Genomic DNA, 20,693 nt, shown 5'->3' with positions numbered 1-20,693 from the left:
TCCAGCTCATCGACTAAATGTGCCACTACATGTTATGTATTAGACACTCCCCTTTATGATCCAAAGGACCAGCAAATTATTGTAAGTTCACATAGGCTGTCTTCATGTTTCCACTCTGCGCTTGGCCTATTAAAAATGTCCTGAGAAATCGATTTTTATGATGACCCGTGATGAAGGCGTGATGTCGAAATGCGCAGGTCAGGCAGTAAAATAGTTCTTTGTTAGTGCTTCAGTTGCTCCTTCAGACTTTATTCTGTCCTCCTTGCACCCTGGATGTAGGCCAGAAACCTCTATTTGGCTCCTACAATAGGACTGACACATGAATATATAACACTGATGGGGCAGTTTAGTAACGCCTAACTTGTTTGGCTTTTGACCGGAGCACTTGAATTAAAATCGGCGCAGAGTCAGCCAGTGAAAGAAACTTCACACATAATATCTGAGACACCGTTGGCTGGATTTGTTTTTTGCTCTTTTCAATGCATAAGCGGACATCGCTGCTTAATATGACCATAATATAGGAAATGGGACAGCTTTGGTGTGCTTGATTAGGAATGAATGTTAGCAATATCCGAGAGAGCTAGAGGCAGCAATCAAGCCTGCATCTAAGCATAAAAATCTGCAACACAAGGATTCATGAAGTGACGACGGAAATGTCAACTGGCCAGGAGAAAGAAAACACTTCACAAAATCATATTTGAGGAAGGAAGAGTGTGTATTTGCAGTTTAAATCTCAACCTGAGTTCACAGGTACAGGTAAGAAATGTGGACACAAATTATTATTGACTTTTATGTCTGGAAAAAATGCCCTTAATGGTGAAATGTATCAAAAACATAATTTGATTAGATCGACTTTCATCACTTCAGATTTAGGTTTGCGTACATCTATTCTCAAACTAGAGCACAGAAAGACCCGGTAACCTTTTCACTCATTTTGCAAGAAGATTGTATGCGAGAACAATGTTTGATTAGCTGTTCGGCACAACTCTCCTGATGTCTCTTCCACCCTGTATCTGATTGCTCTGATGTAGGTCGGTGTAGCAGAGAAAAGCATCACCAGGTTATCCATTAATTCAAGTTTGAGCACACTCCCGCGGGAGGGAGGTAAAACCACTAAATCACCCTGGCAAGTGTTTCACCAAACTTCCTGCTGGCTGGATGTCTCAAAAAGAACAGAATCTGCACCTCTGACTCAGAGACGGGAGGGTCGCACAGAGGATGAAAGAGGAGTGCTGAACATCACGAAGACCGAACCAATCAGGAGTGTAATTCATCCAAAGTACGGAGCAGGAGGAGAATTCTGGACTAACCACAAAATATATGCAATTTGATCAGACTGCATGCTACAATTCCATTAGGTGTATTTTTGTAACACAACTGGAATTGCACTGAGTCTTTTTTCCAGCTGAGGATGGGAAAAGACGCTGGGCCGGAGGAGAGACCCAAGTGGGACAACAAGGCTCAGTATCTGCTGACATGTATTGGCTTTGCAGTGGGAATCGGAAATGTGTGGCGATTCCCTTACCTCTGCCAAATCTACGGAGGAGGTGAGATGCTGCCCTTTTACTCACTTTACACCATCGCTCCTACTGTAAGAGTATCTGTAAGAGTCCTGTTTAATCATCCAGTGTAGAGATGCTTTAATCGGTTTGCATTTCCATTTAGTTTCAGTAGGTATTAACGAACAAACCGTCAGTCTCTGAACCTGTCTGGAAATGAATAACTTTATGTATACCTGATTAACCATGGGAATCATTACATACTGTTTGTGAGGAATATATCCACCTTTGTTTGCTTCCTCATACTTACCCAAAGAGATACGCCGAGTCCTCATGCCACGGAGTTATATAGGAGCCTGCTCTGGGTCAGGCTGTGTAAACAGCCAGTCCAGAAAATGTGTGTGGGCTCTATCACCTTCACATATTGACTTCCCAAAAGGCTGTTTCTCAAATCTGCTGAGCGTCTGTTTAACTTTGGCTTAGTCTGTTTAATTGAGTCACGTTTTTCTATTGTTAATCTCCCCTCAGATTTGTTTGGTTTGGAGCTCGTACGGTGAAGCAGCGAGGTGACACGAGAAGTTAATAATTTTTTTTTAAATTTTGTAAATATAGTGGGTTTTTCTTTAAAAAAAAAAAAAAAAAAAAGTCAGCCCGATTCCCAGCAACCCAGTGTGTTTTCATTAGTAGAGCTTTGCACTGTAATCATAAAAATGCCTAACTGTAAGATAAATATTTACTTCATGTCTTCAGGTGCATTCCTCATCCCTTACCTGATAGCGCTGGTGTTTGAGGGCCTCCCCCTGCTCTTCCTTGAGCTGGCTGTAGGACAGAGGCTCCGGAAGGGCAGCGTGGGTGTCTGGAAGACCATCAATCCCGTAATCGGTGGAGTAGGTGGGTAACCCAAAAAGTAATAGTAAATGTTTTTATGTACTCTACAGTTATACTATTCGAATGTGTTGCTTTATTTTAACGACATATTAGTTAATCTAAGATTCTTAGTTGTTTTTCAACCCTTTAGTCAACTGTATCATATCTGATAAAGTAGAAAGTAAAACAGAATAACCAAAAAATAAATAAATGTTTCTTTTGTTGAAATTGACACCGGTCAAAGATTCCTCATTCTTAAATTTAAAAAATAAAATTAATACCTGAAAAAAATCTTTCTTATGTGCAGGCATCGCCTGTTTGATTGTATCGTTTCTGGTGGGCGTTTTCTACAACACCATTCTGGCCTGGGTGCTGTGGTACTTCTTCCACTCTTTTCAGGAACCCCTGCCGTGGAGCACCTGCCCACTAAATGAAAGCCGCATAGGTGAGACAGGAGCACACCTCGGTATTATTCTTGCTTGATAAATTTATGGCCGTACGCCGTGATTCTGCTGCTGCTCCACTGTTTGCAGATTTAATAACAAAGATAAAGTTAAGGATTATCAGTAAAGATTTATGGCTGCCTGCCACGCTCTTGGTAGCATTTCAAGAGAGATTCAGTAAAAAAAAAAAAATACTGCTGGACAGCTTTATGGCACAAAGGGAACATTGCACCACAACATAAAATAAAAAAGACAATGATTTTTTTTAAAGATAGGTGCAACTAAGACATGAGATGAACAAGTAAATAGCAATGATGATGCAGTGTTGGGACTGTTGACGCTCTGCTGAATTTGTAATTTTGCACACTTTTAAACAAATGAACAGTATTTTGTGGTAGTTTCATTTTAATGGAGAGACACAATACCAAACACACCAAAACATGATTTAGAGAAAATCCTTGTTGGCAATCACAGCGCTGAGACGTTTCCTGTAGTTGGTCAGCAGGTTTGCAAAATTCTCAGGAGGATTTTAGTTCACTTCTATTTACAGAAACTCCAAATCTTTTAGGTTTCGTGGCTGCTGTTTGGCAACTCGAAGTTTCACTCCACATATTTTCTATAGGACTGAGGTCTGAAGACTAGGAAGACCACTCCATGACCTTAATGTGCTTCTTCTTTAGCCACTGTTTTGTTGCCATAAAGATCTGTTTTGGGTCATTGTCACATTGGAAGACCGATTTGTGACCAACGTTCAGTGTTGCAGCTGCGGGTTTCTCATCCAAGATGTTTCAGTACGTGGGCCCATACATTGGCACCATTTACAGAAAAATAGTCCCAAAGCATAATGCTTCCAACTCCATGCTTGAGGCAATTGTAATTTTATATTTGTTCTATTTACAAATAGTCGCACCAGCAGTTATCTTCTCACCAACCTTCTTGTCGATGGTGCTTTGGTCTTATGCTGGTCTAAAAAATCTTTTGCGTATGTGTGTCCATGTAGACTATAATTTGGAGTGTAAGAAAAGCACTCCGGTAAATTACTTCTGGTACCGTGAAACCCTCAACATCACACCTGACATCGAGATCAGCGGCTCCGTGGAGTGGGGGATGGTGATCTGTCTAGCCAGCGCCTGGTGCATCGTCTACATCTGCTTCATCAAAGGCATCGACTCCGTGGGAAAGGTCAGTGTAACTACCAAAAACATTTAATATATAATGATAGGTTGCAGAACACTGGACGCCTAACCCTGTGCTATCACGATATGTGGTTTCTATCTTACAAACCTGTTCTCCCAAGTCATTACATCTGTCATTTCCCCCCAGAAAACACGTTATTTTAATGTTTCTATATATTTTCAGGCTGTGTATGTGACATCTACCTTCCCTTACCTGGTGCTGACTATTTTCCTGATCCGTGCCCTCACTCTGCCTGGAGCTACTGATGGACTGTTGTACCTCTTCACCCCTGATGTGAGTTGGAGTGAAATTTTTAATCTTTTGTCCCACAAACAGCTGATTTCCTAATCAGATGTTATACTCGTGACAGTGGCAAACCCTGACGAACCCACGGGTGTGGTTGGACGCCGCCACGCAGATCTTCTTCTCTCTTTCTGTGGCGTTTGGAGGTCTCATATCTTTCTCCAGTTACAATGAAGAGAAGTAAGGACAGACACTTCTTAACCTCCCCCGGTGAACACGGGGTGATTAGTAAGCTCGTCTTTCTCTCGCTCTTTGTGTTGTTAGAAACAACTGCGAGAGAGACGCTGTTCTTGTGGGAGTGATAAACAGCGCAACGTCTATCTACGCCTCCATTCCGATTTTCTCCATCCTGGGTTTTAAAGCCACCACCGCCTTTAACGCCTGTAAAGACGAGTACGTAAGCATGCCTATTTTAGGTGGGGTTTTGCAACTACGTCTTTGCCTGATCCTGAGTACTTACTCTTCAAATCTTATCTGCAGGAACATCCTGGCTCTGACCAATTACTTTGAGTTTTCAGACCAGAACATAACCCTGCAGAACTACGATTACTGGTATGAATATCTAAATACGACTTATCCAGAGAAATTCCAGAGTCTGTCCCTGAGGGAGTGTGATCTACAAAAATTACTTAAGCAGGTACTTACTCCATCTTATAGTCATTCTTCTATCCTCGAGCCCCTCCATCCACAAACACCGGTCATTTTCATACATTGCCATTTCAAGTATCCTCATTAGCTTCTTGTTTTTTTATCTTCAGAGTGTTTCAGGTACTGGCCTGGCTTTTATCGTGTTCACTGAAGCGGTGATATCGATGCCGGGCTCGCAGGTATGGGCCGTACTGTTCTTTGTCATGCTCTTTAGTTTAGGTCTCTCCTCCATGTTTGGTAACATAGAGGGTGTCCTCGCGCCCCTCAATGAACTCAAACTATTGCCCAGGTGGATGCCCAAGGAACTCATATCAGGTACTTGCACATCAGCTTGTGCTTTTTAAGTCAAAAACAATTTCCTTTGAATTCCCTCTTTTAAACTTTCACCTTCTTCACTTCTGCAGCGGTCATCTGTTTGATATCCTTCTTGGTGGCGCTCCTCTTCACCTTGAGCTCAGGCAACTACTGGGTGGAGGTGTTTAATGGTTACGTGGGATCTGTACCTCTGCTCATCATTGCTTTATTTGAGATTATTGGAGTTATTTACTTCCGTGGAATGAAAACGTAACTTTTTCTCCTCTTCTTCCTGAACATAACACTGTAAACTTCACTAACAATCATAATTCATATCCGTTTTACGTCTCCTCTGCCAGTTTCAGTGACGACATCTATATCATGACTGGGAGGAGGCCAAACATCTTTTGGAAGGCGTGCTGGATGGTGATCAGTCCTTTACTGCTCCTGGTGGTGTTTGTTGCCTATGTGGTTGTCCAGGCACAGACACGTCCCACCTATCAAGCATGGAACCCAGATTATGTAAGCAGGAAAGCCAAGAATTGAAGAATGAATCTACTCATAAGTCAAGATTTTATTAGGTGCAGTTTGTTCGGTCCTCTATTTATCTTCAGAACTGCTCCAATTTTCTGTTCCATCACATCCCAAAGGTACATTACTGGATTGAGATCTTTTAATTGTGGAGATAATTTGAGTACAGTGAACTCATTGTTATGATCAATAAACCACTTTGAAATGATCTGAGCTGTGAGTCATAGCGAGTTATCCTGAAGGAAGATGCTACTAAAAATCAAACTGACTTCTGAAATGAATCCAGCAGCCAGACTTTTACCTGAGAAGCGACTATCTGTAATGTCTGTTAACAAACAAGCAAGAGTTTAAAAATGTCTATCAAAACCTACATTTTAACAAATATGTCGAGTAATAAATATAGACCGGCGGGATAAAATGACAGCTCAGTCCTTTATGGGATTTTATGAGCCTGAAATATCTCTTGGTTGGTTTCGATAACCTTAAGTTAGCCCTAAAGCACTAAAACAGCAACCACTGACCAAAGTGCTGGACACAGCAATAAAAAATAGAATTTAAATAAATAAAGTAAATCAATATAAAAAATGAATTGAATTAGTCAAGCTAAGCCAATTGCCTGCTTGCTGGTTGTTGCGCTCTATTTAACCCGAAGAAAGAAAATTAGCGCATTTTACCAATTTTAAACCATATTTAATAATTAAATAAATAAATGTCCTTCATTGTTTCCACCTCGATCTTTCTTTTCAGGAAAAATTCCCTGAAACTGAAGAGAAGCTTTATCCAGACTGGGTCTTTGCCATAATCATCCTCCTCTGCGTGGTGCCTGTGATTTCCATTCCTCTGGTGGCCCTCTACCAGCTGCTTCGTGGCAGATTCAGAAAGTCCTCGGTTGGGATGGAGTTGAATCCCTACGACAACGACGCCTTCGTGACTGACACACAGGAACAGAAGACTCAAAGGGCTTAAGGACTGTGGAGAGTAAAAATGCTGCTATACAGCAAAAATCCAGATGTTTATCACTGCTTTTCATCAAAATTCACTAGAATTTCATACAGATTCTGATGTTTACTTGACATATGAAACATTACATTACTTCCCTTGAAAATAAAACAGGATTTATTTAACAGTGACATTCTTAATTTTCATTTTACATATTTTTACATCATATCATATATCCAATATAACATTATATCCATTACACATCTTTCTTTGACTCCAAATATACGAATCTGCACAGTTGAACATAGTAAAAATAAAATAAAATAAAAAAGAACACAGAACCCTTCAGGTTTGTTCATTTCTGAACAACTTTAGCATTATCTAAAGAACTGAGCATATGTGATGTAACACAAAAGTAAAAAAAAAACAATCCTTTGGTGAATGGCTCACAACTTCTGTGACGTATGTCCTCACATGCTCTTTATGGAAAACTACTACAAGGTGTAAATCAAAGTCCACAAAGACACACACAGCTATGGGCTGAGACCTGCTCTATTACAGTAGCTGCATGACTTTCAATTACCGATCTTGACAGGTTGCTGTTGTTTGATTGTGTGCGTTTATGACTGAGGTTTAGCACTTAAGTGTTTTGCAGCACACGACTAAGTACTGTGTTTTCCAGACATGTTTCCTGACACTCTAGATCCGAAAGATGTCATGTATTGGTTTGAGGGTTTTTTGGTGATATATATTGTTAAAACACTTACAACTTAAGAATTAAACAAAGCAAAAGAAAAAAAAAAGGCTTTTAATATGTTTTTAACAAAAAAGGGGAGGGAATCTAGATTAAATAAATCCATACCTTTAATCTCCGAGTATTGTTCTGCGGTCATGTTGGAAACTGGGACTAGGAATAGTAATTTACGTCTGAATGGCCAAGAAGTCGACTGGAGTCCTGGGGTTAGCGGCCTGCCGCACCCTGGCCAGCCTCAGGTCCCCCAGACGCCGCTCCAGACTGCGCTTTCCTGTAAAAAGATAAAGATAAGAAGCTTTTTATTTCCTTCTTTGGTGACAAACTGTAAAATCAAATGACAGGTGCCAATAAACTGCAGATTATACATGTAAAATGATACGTGTATATTGGCTAAATTAGGTGCACCTCTTACAAAGTCCACATTTAAAAAGAATCAGCCTTCCTGGAAAGCGACAGGAAGGGACAGCCTTTCGTAGTGAAATCGAAAAGCTTCATTTTTCCAAACTGTAGTACTTTTATTTTGTTTTTAATTATTCTTGCCTAATTAAGCATCCACACACATACACACAGGCAGCGGTTATTTTATCCTGCTGTAGTCCTCAAAGGTTCACCACAGCAAACAGATCTGCATGTTTGATATGGGACTTTACACCAGATGCCCTTCTGGATGCCCCTCCTAGAAGTGCACAAACTCGTGACCCCTTCAGGCTGTCTCTTCGTGTCTCCTCCTTTTGTACGTAGGGAGGAAACACAAAGAGACTCCTACTGTATGTACATGCACTTATTTGGATGTTATTTGTGACTCTGCAGCAAATTATTTTTGATATGCAAATACAACTTAATATGTGAGCAGAACAAGAGTCTGCAACTGACAAAAGTGTCAGTGGTGTTGGGGATCGTCAAAATTGCTGGGCTCATGAAAAAAAAGAAATGTACAGCCAGATTTTATCCACAATGAAAGATCATCTGGAAAGCATCCAATTGGCTTCAGCCTCATTTTTCAGCAACAAAATGATCTGAGACAGACTGCTAATGCAGTAAAAGCAATGGATAGAAAAAAGAGAAGAGAAACAGCCAAGATCCAAAGAAGAGCTGTGAATGTGCTTCAAGAAGCCTGGAGACTATTCCTGAAGCCTCCTTCAAGAAATTACAAGAAAACGTAAAAGAAAAAGGTAATCATACCAAATTCCAACTGTTTTAGAATTGCACTTTGTTTTGTCTTGTATTTCCATGTATTTTTGCACACGTTTTAATTCATCACTGTGCCCATTTTCCATTTTAACAACAAAATCTAAAGGAAAACTGAGATGCTCAGACTTCTGCAGAGTACTTTGCGTAAAATTTTAATTGGATTTTTTGGAAGAAGAATCTGAACATCACTTTTGAGACTACATACGTTTGTGCAGGTGTGCGAGCAGATCTTTATAGAGAAGACGGTGTTGTGACAGCACCAGCAAGAAGCACAGACAGAAAAGCAGCTCCACTGCTTCGTACTGCACAATCCCCGTCTGGGCCTTATCACCTAAAATCAGTCCTAGAGAGGCAAAGAGAGAAGAAATTAAGTTATTAATGTGTTTGCTCAGGTGGCTGAAGGAAAATGGGTTGAATTTTACATCACAGCTCAGTAACACTGCAGCAATTGTGGGTTACAATCCAGTACTATCCAGTGAATAGTTTAGCTTATCCTATAATAACACATGTTAATGAAATTAACATAGCGTTTACTCACTTTAGTAATACTATAGCAACCTGCTAAAATAAATGGTTATATCAATGCAGTACGTATGCTGACAACATATTGTGATATTACAGGATACCATCAGCCTAATATCCTCAAAATCACATTGAAACTGTTTAAACTATCATCCCCAGCAATTTGTGCGCTGTAAATAATGTTTATATTTATTTAAACATTCAAAAGTCTTAGGGTTAATTAAGCGCACACAACACTGCTGCAAACTAGGAATTTACTATGTGGTTTAGTCTAATGTTTAACTTTCCAGGCTGAATGAGGTTATAAATCTCCTGATTCTCCTAAACGTACCATGAATACACAGAATGAACTATAATGGAAAACAAACGCAAATTACTACCATACATCCTGAACACATGCCAAAATAACTGACAGAAGTAGAAGTAGAAGAACTTCTACTTCTAGAAGAACTTCTACTTCTAGATGTTCTAGAAGTAGAAGAACTTCTACTTCTAGAACATCAGAAAATATCTGGCTGTGCTAAAGTCTTGAGCCACCCTTCATATTTTTCTTAGCTGGACATTTTAAGCAGTCTTGAGCAGCAGTTCTCCGGGCTTTATGAAGATCTTTTTATGTTTTTCTTTGGATATCATCTGCTTTTTCACTCATTTTCACTTCAGTCCTGACCATTTTCACAGGACTGTTTCTTTGTTAAGCCACTTGACACTGGCCTGAATCGTTCAACATAAAAAGGGCAGCTAACCCAAATGCCAAATTTTAATAAGAACTCAACTGTAAATTACCGGAAACAGGTTTTCCAGAGTGATTAATCCAAATTTGCAATTTGCTGTTCAAGTTATTGAAGCATTGTGGGAGCACCTTGATAGAAAGTATACTTCTGTTACTGGAATTCCCACTGCCTGACCCGACGAAGCCTCGAACTATGTTAACCATTTGCCACACAGTCACCCTGACGCCACTATATTCCTCGCTCCTTTAAACTGTTTGCACAAGAATAATTAGCACACTCCGCAGGGGTGCTAATAAAAAAAATAAAGTATGCATTAAATACAATAACATCTATATAATTTAAAAATAAGTGACATTAAACTAGCACGCAGTGATTAAGAAGATGTAGATAACTGAAAATGAAAAAGGATAAAATATAACAGCTCTGAAAGCGTCCAACTCGCAAGTATGTGGGACTCATTAACTCACAGGAGCACATTAACTTGGCTCTGCTGTTATTTGCCAACATCCAGTTTGGAGAGGAGTAAGTTTAACTGCTGTAACTGATCCTGAGTCTGCCGTTTCATGTAATATAATACATTTTTGTATTCTCTCCCGTTTTCATCTGCTCGTTTAACTGGGAGCACTGACATCTCAGGGTGTTAGCGACACAATTATCACACTCTCACTGAGCTTTCACAAGCGACATCACCCGAAAAGGGCGCCCTCTGCTGGCCACGAGCCTGATGCCACTGCTGTTTGCCGTTCGGCTTAAACAAATCTATAGTATGGTAAACAGGACACCACAGCAGTACTCTGAGTGCATCTCTACCTCTAAAATCCAGCTTGTGTGGCTGCTATCTTAAGTAAATATTAAATCTATAAGGAAAATGAGAGGGAAGCATCCCTGTCATCAAAATGGATCAAACCATAAAGTTCCCAGATTGAAGAGCAACCGAGTAAAACTTGAGGAGCAAAAAAGGCACAAAGTAAAATGTGCTAAGGTCCAAAACATTAAGCACATTATAGCAGTGCTGGATTTTTTGCCCTGGTCTTCTTATACCTGAACATCTTGTTTTTTTCCAACTACCCACATTACTCTTTAAAACTGCAGGATCTTACTTCACAATACAACTTGCAGAGATGCTATTACTTGATTTGAACGTGTTTATACCAAACTACTGCCCACTATTACCAATCAGTAACAAAGTGCTGCTGTGAAATGCAAAAGTTGCCTTTGTTGCTGCGTCTGATGAGCTTGTTGCAGTACTGGGCCATCTCCCATATCAGCTGCAGAAAGAAGACGGGGTTCTTGGAAACGGTCTGACCAAAGGGCAAACTTTGGGCACAGACGTGAAATCTGAAGAGGAAAAAAAACAACAAAGAAAAACAGGAAGACACACAAAAACTGTAAATGAGGACAGGTTCAGTTAGACATTTACATTTAGAGATAAACAACAGGACAATTATTTCTTTTTTTTTTTTTTTTTTTTTTCTGCTCATTCTGTTGGTTTTTGTCTTTTGCCCTTCTCCCCCGTTCTTCTCTTTTCTTATCATTGTTGTCTAAAGGCGAGAAAAGATGCCGCCCAAACACGGCATTTTACTGTTTTTTGCCTGTCCCAGTTTGGCTCTTTTGCCATCAGAATTGTTGTCTAAAGGCAAAGAAAGATGCCCAACGGATTTACTTTACCAAATGACCATCCCAGCCTTGCCGTAATGGTCCATTTGATTCACCTTTTATTGTTTATTTTATTTTCACTTACTGAATACTGGGACAGACTTACTGGGGGAAAGAAGGGGAGAAAGAAAGAGGGAAAGAGAAACAGCTGAGAAGAGGGACGGGGGAGAAGGGCAAAAGACAAAAACCAACAAACGGGCAGAGAAAAAAAAATGCATATATCAATCACCTGGATCACCTGCTGAGAAAGAAAAAAGAAACAAGCAGAAGAGAACAAGAGTAATAGAATAAACAACATCACAATGATATATGTGAATATGACAGTAAATACTAAATATTAAACATTATTGTGCAGCACATAAGATCAACAGAACACAGTGTGCTTTGAGGTAGGAGCCAAAAAGGGTGTAGTTTGTGGGTGTGATCACCCGTGTGTACACCTGTGAGCATGGACGCGCTTGTTTTTTTAAAAGGTTCCTTCATGTAATGATCTGCTAGAGAGTGTGGGGAGCCACGGGACAATTATTTCTAAGCTCGGTGCAGGTACTGATTAATATAACCCAGATTTTTACCCAACTGGAAGCGATTCATGTTGAAGGTTCCCAGTTTGTGTTTATTATCCATGTATTTTGATGTTACAGGTGGGTAAATGCTCCAATCTGACACTGACAACAGTACCTGTACGCATGCAGCAGCACCATCTTGTACATGTTCTTGTAGACCGCTTCAAGAGAATTAGTCTGAGGAGAAAAATTTATAGATTAATGTAACGGAAAGCAAGTAGTTTACTAACATACTGATACAAGATTTCTTCATTGATTGCTCAGGTCGGATTTTCCTGTTAGTCAAAACAGAAAGCAGCTCCAAACCCTGCTGCTCCCTCTGCCATGCTTTACAGCTGGGAATTGAATTTGATTGCTTTATGGTCACTTTGGTTTTTCCTCAAAAGTAAAATCGTATAAAAAGATGGACATCGCCTCAGTGATATCGCACATTGGTTTTAGGCTGTGCATTTTGAAGGCCCAGTATTCGAGCTTTGACCAGTGCCGTCCTGTTCTGAGCCAAGTGTGACCAAATTTGAGTAAGAGGGAAGAAAAAAAAAAGAAACCCCACAAAAAACCCCAAAACAAAACAAAACATGGCAGCGCAGCGCATTAGCTTGACAAAATTGCATTCGAACAAACCACAAGTCTTCTGGAACAATGTGCTTTAGACAGATGAGACCAGACTGGAGATTATTTTGAAAAGAAATTTGTTTGATAAAAACAGCACATCAGCACAAACACCTCATGCCAACGGTCAAACACGGTGTGGAGGGGTGATGATTTGGGCTTTTTTTTGCAGCCACAGGTCCCGGGTACCTTGCAGTCATTGGCTGTATTCCAAGTCAGGGTCTGCAGCCTTATGGGCCGCATTTTAAGGCCGATTATGTCACAGCGACGCGACGAAGGTTGTCCCAATTCGAAGGCTGCTTGAAATGCGGCCCTCAAATGCGTCCTTCATTTCCCTGAATTTTAAGGATGTGGCGGTGTAGACTTCGTGGCCCAACATATCCCAGAATGCATAGCGCGGCGGTGGGTGTGGATAATTTTGCCGGATGAGGGGCGCCCGAAGAGTAAACTTTAAGTAAATACTGAATATTATGTCACTTATTTATGTGCAATTGTTTAATAACGAAGAACACTAAAACATTACTGTTGGCCACATGTCGGCAAAGGTATGTGACGTTTGTACTAACTTGGTTTTAAAGCCTTTACTTTAAAATATACGCCGTTCAATAGCTTAGCTTAATCCTACAGAGAATGATCAAAGCTCATGTAGAAACAAACAAACAAATGAACAAAAGATTTTCTCCTTCATTTCTGTCAAACAAAGCTGTATGACACGTTTCTAGCTGTTAGTATCATGGTTGCTAGGCAACCTGGGCAGCGCGACGGAGGCTAGACCGTCCCATTTTACAAGCCTCGCACTTCCGGCCTTAGCGGTCTTTAAGTACGCGGCCCTTGTGGACCGTTAAGGCTGCGTACTTTTAGGCTGCAGACCCTGAATTGGGATACAGCGATTGAGACGATAAACTCCCGTGTATTACAAAGTACGCTAGGATCAAATGTGAGGGCATCTGCCTGAAAGCCAAAGCTTGGCTGAAACTGAGCCATGAAACAAGACAATGATCTCCAGGATGCCAGCTAATGTGCAACAGAATGGTCCAGTCGAACATCAAAGTCTTGGAAAAAAAAAAGAAAAAAGAAAAGCTTTCCACCCTTTCATATCTGTGCAACACTTCTTCTGACATCCTGCAAAGTTGCCAGATCAATAAGATTGCTCTCACCAGCTAATCTTTCTTTCCAGTAGCCGACTTTGTGAGCAACCAGGCTTTTATTTTCAGTCAAAGCTGTACTACTCAAACTCTGAATATCATGTCATTAGTTTGAACACCTAAACCTGGCAGTATTACAACCTGTCAAATGTCTCTAATAAGTACATGAAAAGTTCAACTAATTCTTTGCCATTAGTATAATTATATTGCATTTGTAGAAATTACTTTTTTAAAATCACCAGTCGGTCATTTTATTGGATATTTTGTTCAAGGACTCATTTACCTTGATTGGTATCTTTCTAGCTTGTACTTTTGACACAGACATTGGACATAGCATGCTGGTGATGCTTCAGTGTCTGTATAATACTAACATATAAATTTCATAGAAAGAATATAGTTTAAAAATAGCTGATCAAAATATCTTAAGAAAGATGAGAAATGAGTCCAAGTTTCTCTTAACAGCATGTTTTGATCTGTGTACTCAGCTTTTGCCAAACTGCACCTTCCCATAATTGTCCACAATCATCAGATCTAAAAGAATGTGTCAATGTTTAACAGTTACGGCATTCTGAAACGTCTTAAAAATATTTTTGTTCCCGACCTTCAAGTCAAAGAACAGGGCATGACACTTGAGCCTGAGGATAGCCATTAGTTTCCTTTTCATCTGCTGTCCTGCAGAGTGGGATGAACCCAGAGTAAGGCTGTAGCGCAGAGACAGTCCAGCATAGCTGTGAAACAAGAAAAAAAGCAAGAAAATTTAAAAACAACAAAACATTCAGAACTACAGAGAGATTTTTGTTTGACCAGAGGATCAAATTGGCTCACGTTTATGAGTAGGAACAAAGTTCAGCCATAAACTATAAAGCCTTGACAACAGGCCCAAGGAGACACCACAATATAACGCAATAACTGTGCAGTATAATTACAGCTGGAATGGACCTTTCACCTGGAATAGTCTTTATAGACGTCCAGCGTGTGGGTGTCCAGCAGCAGTCCACACCAGGGGAAGAGGCAGCGAGGGGGCAGCATGCGAATGTCGGGACAGGAAGCCGCGCTTCCCGATACCTGAAAGTTCAAAACCACCTTCTGCGGGTTGACTGCCAGACCATACTGTGGCACACCGGCCAGCAAGATCCTACACACAAAGAGCAAGCGGCATTATAAATGCACTAAAATAAGCAGCTTTGCATGATTTGCAGTTTGAAAAATAAATAAATACATGTAAAAACTCTCCATTTCTCTTATACTGAGACTTTGTGCAGCTCACCAGGTCATCCACTGTCTCAAGCAAGCTGTTCAGAATAACTATATATGTGGATGCATTTATTTGGGGTTCTACAGAAAACTGCAAATCCCATTCCAGTCCCCTACTCCAAAATATATTGTGCAGTAACACAGAATATTTAAAACTGAACTGAAAGTAATACTTGAGAAAAGCTTGTGCTTCATGTTGGTCTGGTGTAATTAGAAGGAAGTCATCCACCAGTCTCATCAAACACCTGCAGGACACAAGGAGAGCAAAATAACAGCCACAGTGGACCAAATCAAGAGCTACAGCACAGAAAGAGTGCCCTCTTCTGCCCATGATGGGTAATATGTATACAAGCTGGAGCTGACTGAAATATAGCGAGGTCTAATGTACCCTTTGTGTCCTGGAATATCTTTAAACAGGAGATTCTCCATGTGGCCGTAGCAAAGGCAGCAGAGCAAACTAGATACAACCGATCCCTGAGGAATCCCCCGGAACTGACGGTACGTCCTGAAACATAAAGGGACAAAATAGACGTAACTGCCTTGATGACATCAAAATGTTTTAGAAAACGGTGTTCGAGAATCTTACTTTTTCCCATACTGAACAACACTCCCAGTTAGCATTTGGGTAAAGAACTGCAATGCCTCTCTGCCATGAAGATCTGAGCAAAAGTGCTGCAGCAAGGAAAAGTAATGCGTTCAGGACTTAAGCACACAATTTGCCCAGCCACAGCAAACCACGCGATGAAGCCAGAGTTACCTGTTCAACCAGGATGGCGTGATGAACTTTGCCTTTTCTCTGCAATGACGTCGAAAAGCCCTTCATGTTGGTGGATCCTATGTTATCCTCCAGGAAATCTGCCTGTGTTAACCAAAACAAAAAAAGACCGACTTTCACTCATAAATAATGTTTATATATGGTGGTTTTCACAGATTCTTCTTCTTAAATTGAGTTTAACTTAGTTTGATGGCCATGTCTGCCAAAGGGTTCAGCGACGTGTTTGTTGACCTGTGCACTTAGATCAGGGTCTGGCACACATTAATTTCCATCGGTTAAAATTAATTGCCCACTGCTGATCTAGATGGTTGTGCTGGTGTTGGTCATAATGTCAGTATAGCTGGAGTGACTTGGTTTAAGCAGACATGTAACTATATTTATGATAGGGAACAGGCATACATACACTAACTCCTCCTAGATGCACGGATCAATCTGGATGAAACTCATTATATAAACTGGGTAAGGTCGCAGGATTATCAACATCTACATCGCTTATAACACTAATCCTTACAAATTACATATAATATGTCTAGTAGCTGAACTACAGCAACATTAAATGTATGCTGCAGGCATGTTGTTGTTCATAAATACATTTTGTTAAATAATTTTAGTACAGTGGCACTTTGAGAGTCACTGGAATGTGTTGTCAAGCATAACTGTGCCTGTGTTCATCTGACGGTGACACTGACAGTAAGTTACAGTGTCTAATAATCAGTCCGACTGACTAGTTTATATAATGAATATGTAGTTTGCACAGAAGAAGAAAAATATGGTTTTTTTTATTGATTTGATTGGTGCTTATGAGCAGCCCTTTTTGCAGTCGCACTGTACGTAGTGATATAATAAAAATAAAGAATAACATGTAAATTAAAATGTATGCGTTTTAATCCAACAAATACACCAGGCTAGCAGGTATAACACTAGTTTAAGTAATGTGATGTTAACTAATATTACCATAAATGTCATTTTTGGACTAATTAATACTATGTATGCTCTCAGATAAGCATGTTTGCAGATCGGATGGCTACCTGTCTGACAAAGGCCTTTTTCAGGCCTTCGTGTGAGTCTGCCCAGATCTTGGCATAGCGGCGGATGGTAAAGAGTTCATCGTGGACAGGTGACAGGGCTTGGCCAATCACCTCTATGAGTTTGTCATGCGGCAAACTCTCATAGGCTCCACTCACGTCCATCTTAAACAAAGAGGAAAAAGTTAAATTATACATTACCTATACAGCTGAAATTTACAGCTGTATTATCCTTAAAATAAATTGAAAGCTCTCTGCCAAACTATTAAATGTAACAACTCACCTTAACAAAATAGAGGGGTTGTGGTTTTTCTTTCTGCGCTGGTGCCAAAGAGCACAAAACTTTGTGGATGTCAGTCATCCCCCACACTGTGGATCCCAGTAGTGATGGAGTGGCACGCACACAGGCCCGCAGCATATCCAGCAAGTCCCTGACACGACCTCGGTAGAGCTGTAGGGAGGACCAAAGAAAAGTTGAAAAACCAGCCCATGGACACAGGATGTAATAACAGACAAGTCTGAGGTAACTGTTGGTGCGTACCCTTGTTTTGGCATCTGCTCCTATGACTCGTGTGATGGGCCTCATGCCATCAGTCTTGGGAATGAAGCGAAGGCGGGAGATGACGGTGCCTTTGGGCAGGGATGCCACCTGAGCTGGAGTCAGCTCCTCCATCTGGCCTTTGGAAAGGTGACCTCTACATGAAAAGAAAATTTTGTTCCTTTTTTTTGGACGTATGCCTCATGTCTGTATGTATGCTGGCTACTGTAGTAATGTTGTGTGAGTGTACCTGAAGGCCAATTCTTGCAGTTTGGTCCAGACTTCCTGCCTGTAGAACCTGATGGCGTTCTTCTGCCCAATACTCTCTGTTGCATAGAAACAGGCTCTCACAAGGCCTGTAACATATCCATCCAGAAGCCAAGCCAAGAACTGACCCAGGACCTGTGTCCGATACGCAAGCTCGCTGGGTGGAAAACGGCCTGCAGATGAGTTACATTGGTTAGGTCGGGCATGAAACACGAAGCCATGAAAAAAAAAAAAAAAAAAAAGACCATGGGTGCTAACCTCACCTGTTTTACTCCTCTTCAACCAATCACAGTCATTCACCTTTATCTTCCACATCAGTTCAGCCAGTGAGAGCCTCTCAAACTTGCCACTTTGCAAGAAAGTCCTGACCCTGGCAAAGAAATGCAGCCGGTTTTGATCAGAGCCCCACAGTTCTTGTGGGATCACAGAAGAGAGGCATTCCCGGACAAACAGGTAAACCCTGTGCGGTGCACAGTGCTGAGGTAAGAGTGAGTTTAGTTCTCCCTGTCCTGCATTGCTCTCCTCCATTGATGGACATAACCTCTGTAGTATTCTGGTGTAGGGACATCTCCTGTGTTGTTGTAAGAGCTGCCTAAACAGGGGGACCAAGCCAAAGAACCGCTGGGGGAGTTTTTTAGGCTTCCTCTCTACTCCATTCAAATGCGCTAGTCCCTCGAAGAAGACTATTCTTACCAGATCTTGTCCTTGAAGCCTTCTGGATCCATGAGCAGTCTTTTTCCTCCTGTTAAGAAGAAAGCCACGCATGCCCCTGCCCCCATACAGGAATCCCAGGGTACGGATAAAACATTGCGAGGGTGGTAAAGGGGGGAAAATCCCTGTTCTCCAACTAGGACCACCCTCCAAGGGAAGTACAAATGTTGGCATTTCAACAGGCTGTTTGAAAGCTGTAGGTGGTGCTGATTCCACAGCCACGGCCTGTCCTTCCTTTTCAGAGCCAACTTGTTGGATCGCCTGTTGATGTTCTACAGATGCTACTCGCCTCCTCTTTCTTGAACAAACTGCCACCTCCTCCTCTTCTCCAGTTTCCCGTTTTCTTTTCCCCTTTGTCCCTCCTTTATTCCTTCTTTTCATCTTCTTGCTTGCAGGAGTCACAACTGTGCGTTTCTGTTTCAAACTCACTGACCCTCGACAGCTCTCAGTCTTGGTACGATTAGGTTTCCTGACTCGCGGCTGGAGAAAAAACCCACAAGAGGCCGTGGTCATGGACACCCTGTCATAGACTGGAGGGCCGCACACCTGGAAAGCACACGAAGGAGGAACTGCCACAAACACAGAGCAGCTCTCCAGGAGATACTGCGTGATGTCTGTGCCCAGACGCGTTATGACTTTTTTCCACAGGTCACTGCCGTGGATGTAGGCAGCACTCTGTGTTACATCGCCTTGGAATTTGAGGAAATCTGCATCCCGATCCTCCTGAGCCAGCGTCTGAAAATTATACCCATGTGCCAAGACATTCCTTTTTCTTTTTCTTTTTAGAGTGTTGAGAACAAACGCCAGTAGTTCAGGCAGACTGCAGATCTGTGGAAAGTATGAATACATAAGAAGAGGCCATCTGCCATTAAGCTGTTAAATCTTGACAAAGGCAAACTCTTTGCTATATTAGCCCAGAGACAAAACAATAATCTGAGTTCTTTATTCTTCTATGTGATTAAAATTACTTCAAAGTTACAGCTTGCCTTACTAACTAGAGCCATTAAATCAAAGAGTCATGGCACTCGAAAGATCCTGAAATGAAATATCCCACGTATAACTTAGCACAGTGAAAACCCTTTCAGAGTATTATTCTGGGGCCCGCCCCGTGTCCTAGTGTAGAGCCGGACGAATATATCGGGCGATATCAACTATCTGTCATTATAACTGGATACATTTAAACATGTCTAATAAAGGAGAAAAGGGGGGGGGGGGTGCCCCAAAAGAAAAAAAGAGGACCTCGCTGAAGCTGAAATATCCTCCAGCAGCGCACATTTTACTCCCAGCTTAGTTTCAATGAGAAAAAAAGGAGTGTAACATGGTTTCCTGGCTTTAACATTATAACAGCATGGCAGGCAGAGTTAGCTACACCGCTTCAAACGTCCACAGAGGAGTGCGTGTCAACTCCTCAGGGCTAACCTGGGAAATGTACATGTATACTTTTCAATAGGGCGAAACGTTACCTGTTTGCAGCTCGCTACCTTCTGTAGCTCCTTGTCAAAGCACACAAAAACACTCCTAACGAACGATTTGAAACGGTTTGTATCTGTCTGCTCAATGAGAGCTGCTTTCTGTCCCTCTCTGAACACGATGCTGTCCGAAAACTCCTCCAGTGTCTGCGTGTGCCGGTACAATAACCGAAGGATATCCAGCACACCGGACATATCAGTCGCAGACATACCGACTGTGTTCGGAGCACTTGGACAGAGGTTAGCTACTTTACACCGGGATTTAGCTATGTTTCACGTTTTAAGGGCCCGCGTCATGCTTAGCCTATGGGAAAGCGGTTTATTGGAGCTGGCCAATCAAAAGTTCTCATACTAAAGGGGGGAATTTACTGTTGACCAATGACAAACAGGTAAAGGCTTGTTGTCTTTTGGCACGAGTGTAGTGGAAAAAGTGACAGTATCACGTGCTATGAGAACCGCTCACCAGAGATCATTCATTCTGTCACCAGCATTATATGCGCACCACAGGCGGTTAAAGCGACTTTTGTTTATGACCTTAAAATTACATTTTAATTATAAAAAAAAACAAAACGCTAACGAAGCCTTCAGAAGAACAACAACGATAAAGTTTTCTACCTGGTGTGCCTCTGCCAAAGTCCACAGAAATGCCAAGAAACACAATAAGCACACGGGTGGTGTTTACCTTCATAATGTCCAGTTTATAACAGTATATTTTAGTAAGGATAACAATGCATTAGTTTTCTCAGTATTCGTGTCTGGTGTGCGTGCTTTGACGTAAAAATA

The 20,693-nt window shown here is 41.3% G+C and overlaps 2 protein-coding genes across 5 annotated transcripts; one reads left to right on the top strand and one right to left on the bottom strand.

The window, feature by feature from the left end:
• The first annotated feature begins 91 nt into the window (after positions 1 to 91).
• On the top strand, positions 92 to 6,727 carry slc6a18 (solute carrier family 6 member 18). Its single transcript, XM_005940884.2, has 13 exons — positions 92 to 756; positions 1,032 to 1,547; positions 2,250 to 2,390; positions 2,674 to 2,811; positions 3,810 to 3,991; positions 4,169 to 4,279; positions 4,356 to 4,468; positions 4,553 to 4,681; positions 4,769 to 4,925; positions 5,047 to 5,251; positions 5,341 to 5,500; positions 5,590 to 5,752; positions 6,509 to 6,727. The coding sequence occupies exons 2-13, from the start codon at positions 1,412 to 1,414 to the stop codon at positions 6,725 to 6,727; spliced, it is 1,854 nt and encodes a 617-aa protein (XP_005940946.1). The 5' UTR covers positions 92 to 756; positions 1,032 to 1,411.
• Positions 5,672 to 20,664, bottom strand: tert (telomerase reverse transcriptase). Of its 4 annotated transcripts, none has more exons than XR_006055351.1 (17): positions 19,905 to 20,355; positions 17,994 to 19,269; positions 17,714 to 17,903; positions 17,467 to 17,620; positions 17,209 to 17,376; positions 16,929 to 17,090; positions 15,883 to 15,984; positions 15,712 to 15,797; positions 15,514 to 15,630; positions 15,299 to 15,370; positions 14,818 to 15,006; positions 14,473 to 14,599; positions 12,233 to 12,294; positions 11,112 to 11,236; positions 8,851 to 8,988; positions 7,563 to 7,725; positions 5,672 to 6,751 (listed from the first exon to the last, which is right to left on the bottom strand). XR_006055351.1 is itself a non-coding variant. In XM_042228037.1 (16 exons), the coding sequence occupies exons 1-16, from the start codon at positions 20,596 to 20,598 to the stop codon at positions 7,622 to 7,624; spliced, it is 3,078 nt and encodes a 1,025-aa protein (XP_042083971.1). In that variant the 5' UTR covers positions 20,599 to 20,664; the 3' UTR covers positions 6,860 to 7,621. The 4 variants fall into 4 exon arrangements, 2 of the variants coding, with proteins under 2 accessions (XP_042083971.1, XP_042083970.1); XR_006055350.1 differs by having other exon boundaries at positions 5,672 to 6,748; XM_042228037.1 differs by lacking the exons at positions 5,672 to 6,751; positions 19,905 to 20,355 and adding an exon at positions 20,593 to 20,664 and having other exon boundaries at positions 6,860 to 7,725.
• Between the last annotated feature and the right edge of the window lie 29 nt (positions 20,665 to 20,693).

This window comes from Haplochromis burtoni, unplaced genomic scaffold (assembly GCF_018398535.1).
Source record: "Haplochromis burtoni strain Fernald_Lab_line unplaced genomic scaffold, NCSU_Asbu1 Contig_297, whole genome shotgun sequence".
In the NCBI taxonomy this organism is placed as follows: domain Eukaryota; kingdom Metazoa; phylum Chordata; class Actinopteri; order Cichliformes; family Cichlidae; genus Haplochromis; species Haplochromis burtoni.
Note: the sequence above shows the minus strand (reverse complement) of the source record. Positions and strands in the feature narration are given on the sequence as shown.